Source organism: Leptonychotes weddellii, chromosome 14, assembly GCF_054177405.1.
Source record: "Leptonychotes weddellii isolate Sample4059 chromosome 14, ASM5417740v2, whole genome shotgun sequence".
Classification (NCBI taxonomy): domain Eukaryota; kingdom Metazoa; phylum Chordata; class Mammalia; order Carnivora; family Phocidae; genus Leptonychotes; species Leptonychotes weddellii.
In genome coordinates, this window is record NC_138382.1 from 24,013,504 (window position 1) to 24,020,019 (window position 6,516).

At 44.2% G+C, this 6,516-nt stretch overlaps 1 protein-coding gene across 1 annotated transcript in view; it reads right to left on the reverse strand.

The window, feature by feature from the left end:
* The window catches only part of LOC102737518 (fructose-1,6-bisphosphatase isozyme 2), a 22,827-nt gene extending 21,073 nt beyond the window's left edge, over positions 1-1,754 (reverse strand). Inside the window, exon 1 of the mRNA XM_081802915.1 lies at positions 1,458-1,754. Coding sequence (XP_081659041.1) covers positions 1,458-1,627 — 170 coding nt within the window. The 5' untranslated portion in view covers positions 1,628-1,754. The remainder of the gene's footprint in view (positions 1-1,457) is intronic.
* Between the last annotated feature and the right edge of the window lie 4,762 nt (positions 1,755-6,516).

Consider the following 6,516-nt stretch of genomic DNA (forward strand, 5'->3'; position numbering starts at 1 on the left):
GTGCACAACACCCAGTGCTCCATGCAGAACGTGCCCTCCTCAATACCCACCACCAGGCCAACCCATCCTCCCACCCCCCTCCCCTCTAGAACCCTCAGTTTGTTTTTCAGAGTCCATCTTCTCTCATGGTTCGTCCACCCCTCCGATTTCCCCCGCTTCATTCCTCCCCTCCCGCTACCTTCTTCTTCTTCTTCTTTTTGTTATTTCATTTTTGGAGGAATAATAATAATGGGTCCCTTCAACTTTTGAGAAGACCGCCACTGGAATTGCTACTAAGAAAATGGAACCCCAGAGAAAGCCAGCTTCTTTTTACCGCAGACTTAAACTGGACACTAGGCTGTGTGAAAATTAATAAAGGGAAACCTCACTAAAATTGAGTCAGGAGGCCAGAAGGGGGAGCCCTCACACAGTGCCGCTGGAGGTCATTCCAGAAGTGTTGTCAATTCCAAACCCCAATAGAAAAATCCTCCAGGAAATCATCAGTTACAGGCCCCCACAGGGAAAGATGCACATCGCATCTCCTACAAGAAATGGACTACCCCAGCAACTCAGCCAGTAAGAAATCATTATGACCCTGAACTCTTGCTTTTGTTCAAAACAACAATTTTCAATTTCCTCCTCCGTAAAATAACCTTCTTCTCCTTTGTTAGACCAGCCTATGGTTTTTGACATAGCTTGCTTGTCCCAGATTGCAATTTTCTGCTATTCCCCAATAAACTCATTTTTGCTGATAAGATAAGCGACTTATTTTTTAAGGTCAGCAGCTGTGACAGTCAGCAGCTGTAGCATGAACTTGGCCTCGTTCTGTGCTTGGACAGAGTACAGAAGAGAACAAAGTGCAAGAACGCTCTGCATTCCCTCCTCCTAAACACAGAACCTCCCAGCTTCCTGCACACCAAGTAGAGAAGAAGATAAAGAGTCACAGAGAAGAAACACAAAATTGTTTTTAAAGCAAAAGACTCCTTTCCAGAGTAAGACTGGAGCTTCAGGGCAGAAAGTTATTTTGTAAATGATTCCTAGCTCCTAGCACATTGTCAAAGTTCATGGCAAGAAAATGCTCGTATCTGCTAAAGAGCATAAAGCGAAGTAAGTCTTCCTTGCTCTTTCCTTGGGCCACAAGAAACAAGTCACCATAATTCAACCTATATTTTTAATGCAACAAGCCCCTGAGCTTATATTACATGGCCACTGGAAAAATTATATATTAAGAAAAGGAAAAAGAAAAATTTTATCTTTTTTTCTCCATACCATGTCTCCAAGTATTTTGTTCCTTTCTTGAAACAAGTCAAAAGCCCTTTATCACACAGAAACTTTTAAAAGCGCCTCCCCTCCAGGGCGCAGAGGCAAATAGCTCTTGACACGGCAGCTGGCCCAAGCACCTGCAGCTTTGCCCATGCCCCACCTGGGCCTGAATCCCTGCGTGTCTGAGCACCCGCACCTGCTCCCCCCGGACTCACAGGTGGGCCAGGCCAGCCTTGCGCACAGCCGAGGATATGGCTTTGATGGCCGTCAGCATGGAGTTCAGTAGCTGTGTGAGCTCCCCGGTCCCTTTGGCCTGACGCCCCTTTTCCATAACGTAGCGAGTGAGGGTGAGCATGTCCGTTTCGAAGGGGCTTCTGTCCGACATCGTGGCGGGTAACTTTTCAAATCCTTCTTTTCTCCCCGGAAGCCCTGTTTATCTCTACAGGCTGTAGCTCCTTGGTATCAGAGCTGGTTCCTGCCGGCCCTGCCAGGACCTTTAAGGAAAAAGTGCCCTGACCCACGTGGGTTAAGATAACTGGGCAAGCCCTCAAGGAAATCTCTCTGGCAGGCTGATTTGGTAGGCTGCCAAAGCACCATAAGCAAGCTGTAAATAGAATCGGGCAGCCCAGAAACACACACCTACTTTCTCTTGATGAACCTTTTCTTTCTTTCTTTTTTTTTTTTTAAAGATTTTATTTATTCATTCATGAGAGACAGAGAGAGAGAGGCAGAGGGAGAAGCAGGCTCCCGAGGAGCAGGGAGCCCGATGCGGGACTCGGTCCCAGGACTCTGGGATCATGACCTGAGCCGAAGGCAGACGCTTAACCATCTGAGCCACCCAGGCGCCCGATGATGAACCTTTTCTTTTAAAGATCCTAGGAAGCAACCCTTTAGTAACTGGTGGGAGATGAGAAATCCAGCCACTAAAGAACCATCCATAAAACCCTCTCATTCAAGGACTCAGGATTCTTCGAATAGATCTACCGCAGAACCCAATTCCCCAGTGCCTATGAGAGGCAGACTGGCAGATAGCTTATCTGGGGTATAGGTCACGTAATAAGATAATGTCAATCCTGGGACCGCTTAGCCAGGGGGACTTTCATAAATGTTTGAAAAGGGTGCTTCTTATTTCCAAAAAGCATGTATGACTGAGTGGGTATCCGTAATAGATAACTAAGTCTAGAAGAAGAAAATTATATTCCTAGCGCAGTGTCTCACATCAGGGTTGTTTTATCAATTCCTAATTCAAAAATACTACTTGCTTACTGAAAGGAAACACTACGGAAATATATAAAGAAAAGTGAGGGGCCCCTGGGTGGCTCAGTCGGTTAAGCATCTGCCTTCGGCTCAGGTCATGATCCCAGCATCCTGGGATCAAGTCCCCCATGGGACTCCCTGCTCAGCAGGAAGTCTGCTTCTCCCTCTGCCCCTCCCCCTGCTTGTGCTCTCTCTCTCTCTCTCTCTCTCAAATAAATAAATAAAATCTTTAAAAAAAAACAAGAAAGAAAAGTGAGAGTCCTCACCACCAGCCCAGCCCCCAACCTACTCTCTAGGCCTAACTGAGCTGGTAGGGGCCTGCATAGGATGGACCAAGAACCTTCTGCAGGGGCACACAGACCCGACACTGAGTCCCAAGCTAGTTGTCTGCTAGTTATCCTGGGAAAGTTTCTGAAGCCTCAGTTTCCTCTCTTATAAATGGGAAGAGCAGTAAAACATCTACCTTATAGAGTGGTTGTCAGGATTAAAAGTGATAAGATGAGCCTGTCACATAGTAGGTGTTCAGTATCTCTCAACTATTATAGATATATATAACTGTTTTTGATGTATATATTTTAGATGTATATTTAATTATTATGTGTACATATAGTTTAGATGTATATATAGCTATTGTTATAGTTTTTAGATGTATATGTAACTATTTTAGATGTATATATAACTATTTTTTTAAAGATTTTATTTATTTTCACAGAGAGAGAGAGCACAACAGGTTGAGTGGCAGAGGGAGAAGGGGAAGCAGACTTCCCGCTGAGCAGGGAGCCCGATGCGGGGCTTGATCCCAGGACCCTGGGACCATGACCTGAGCTGAAGGCAGACGCTTAACCGACTGAGCCACCAGGTGCCCCAGATGTATATATAACTATTATGTGTACATATATAATTCCATTTTGCAAAATAGAGGAATATACACATGGCTCTGCAATAGGATTTTTTTCTTCTGACAGCTATTTCAATCAGAATGTGTTTAGCTGCAAGTAAGAGAAAACTCAGATGATTTAGATATGCAGGGGCTTGTTTTTCTCGTATTTTCTCATGAGTTCGCTAGGAGGTGGCTGCTGGCATTTATTTGGCTATTCAAAGGTTCCATTAGGGGCCCCTCTGTCTCTTCTGTTATCCTTGGTCAGCTGGCTTCTGCCTCCCAGCTAAGACCTCTCAACAGCACAAAAAAGGCAACCACCATTCTGAATGTCTAGCCCACATTGAAGACCCAAAGGGGGAGAAGGGAGCTCCAATCACATTAGTTCCCTTTTATTAGAAAAGAAGTATTTCCCCAGAACACACACACACACACACACACCAGTGGACTTCTTCCTACATAGCTTTGGCCAGATTTGTGTGATATGAGGACCCCTTGCTACAAAGGTTGGGCACTGGTATCCATGGGTCAACCAATCTCATGTGGCTGCCATAGCAAAACACCTTGGAAATATACATCCATGTCAGTACACAGAGATACATTGCATTCCAATGTGCGGACTGTTCGATGATTTTGGAAATGTTCGCTCTTGAAACAGTGCTTCAACAAGCTTCCATAACTTTGTGCACGTGTTTGTGTGAGCCTTCGGTAAGATACATCTGTGGAGGGGCACGTGCTCTGTCAGAACACTTTAATTTTGATATCACCAGGATCTAGACCAGAAAGCCCTCTTTCTTGTCTGAGAGCTGCAGGGGATGGTAAGAACTGTAGAGGGAGCCTTCTACGTGACCTTGCCGTGTCATGTTGCTATTAACGAATAACTAAGTTTTGTCTTTCCAGTGGGAGATAAACAATGATTCTTCTGACATAATTATCGGAAGAGCCGTGGCTGGATGTTAGGAGTTCTGGGCCAGTAAGTGAATACAAGAGAAGAGAGTGTCCTGGTTCTTGGTTTCCAGGTTTCCTTTGAAGTACAACATTGTCATCAAAGGATTTCCCACATGATGGTGCAAAACAATGCCAGTTCAGTGGGCCTTCACATCTTCCCTAGAGAAATGATTATGCCCATTCACAAACACCCTTTCATGAATATTTATAGCAGCTCTATTTATCATATCAGAGACTGCAAACCCAAATGCTCTCCAGTGAATGAATAAACAAACTGGGGTAGATCCATAAAACAGACTAATATTCAGCAATAAAAAGGAACAAATTGGTTGCATGCAGCCCTGGGACGAATCTCAAAGACACTGTACTAAGTGAAAGAAGCCAGTCTCAAAGACTATATATGGTATGATCCCATTTATATTTTGAAAAAACGAAATTAAATATAAAGAGAACAATTCCATGGTTGCCAGGGCCTAGGGGGGTGGGGAGGGACAGGACAAGGGAGGGTTTTTTTGCCTGATGGGACTGTTCTGTATCCTAATGATGGTGACGGCAATTTGAATCTATATGTGTGTTAAACTCAAATAATTATATTTTTTAAAAAATTCATTTTACTGTAGAACAAAATACAGAATGGATCATGGACAGTCTGCAAACTGTACCAGTCCATGACAAAGTTAGTAGAAAAATTGAAAGTATTTAGAAATTTCTATTGCAATTGTCCTATGTTATGTTTGCTCTGTCTATATTAAAATGTGATTTAAATCTAGCAATAAGGGGTGTCTGGATGACTCAGTCAATTAATCATCTGCCTTCGGCTCAGGTCATGATCTCGGGGTCCTGGGATCGAGCCCCACATCGGGCTCCCTGCTCAGCGGGAAGCCTGCTTCACCCTCTCCCTCTGTTCCTCTCCCCTGCTCTCTCTCTCTCTCAAATAAATAATAAAATCTTTTTTTAAAAAAAATCAATAAATCTAGCAATAAAATGTAATTTAAATTTAAATGAAATTGCAATCTAATACTAAATAATTGGGGAGTGCATTTTGTATGTAATTGTTTTTTGTTTCATTCTTCCAGGGTTTTGTTTTTGTTTTTTTGTTTTTTTTACCATTTTAACCATTTTTAAGCACACCGTGCAGTGGCATCAAATACATTCACAGTGTGGTGCATCCCTCACCACCATCTGTCTCCAGAACTGTTTCATCTCCCCCAACTCTGCTTAAATGATAACTCTCTTCACTGGTCTTTCCTGTAATTCGTTATATTATGTTTTATAAAGTATCTGTTAACAAGAGATTGGAAGTGAAACCAACCACCCAGTGCTTCAGGGCAAACTACCCGCAGAAGAATAAGCGGAAGCCTGGAGAACTTGGAGACAAGGACGGAGCGGTATTGACTAGTGCCATTTATTCAATGACTCATCCATAAAGACAACAGGGGAGGGTCCGCTATTTCTGCCACCATCTGGCCCCGGGCTGACAGCTGGGTGCAGCAATCATACCCCTTTGCAGCTACGCTTAAATGTTAGAAGTTCAAGTTACCAAATGGTCTAAAATTGCAACGGACGACCTTTCAGCAAATGCCAAAGTTCTTTCAGGGCACACAACAGGGTAGAAACAGAGTGGCCATGGTGGAAGCCAGGCGAAAGGGAGAGCAGTACCCGGCTTACATTCACTTCAATGGCACCGATACGCCGGAGACCCCAAAGCTCCCTGTGGCCTCGCTCTGCTTGGTGGAGGATGTTCACAGACCTGAGCCTAAGTGAGTAGGACAAGCAGACCCTCCTGACAGTTGAGGCGATCTTGCTCTTGCATCAGGATCTGAAGACAAAGACAAGGATCTAGAAGGTGGCTCTAGAGTATCAACTGAGGGACACTTCTTTGTTAGCAAAACCCTACTAAGAGGATTTACATACACTCTCCCATGTAATCCCAACATATGGGGTTGTTTTTTAAGTTGTCACTCAGAAAAGATTTTATTATAAGAAACAATTCCAGGGCGCCTGGGTGGCTCAGTTGGTTAAGCGACTGCCTTCGGCTCAGGTCATGATCCTGGAGTCCCGGGATCGAGTCCCGCATCGGGCTCCCTGCTCAGCAGGGAGTCTGCTTCTCCCTCTCCCGCTCCCCCCTCTTGTGCTCTTTCTCTCTCTCACTCTCTCTCTCAAATAAATAAATAAAATCTTTAAAAAAAAAA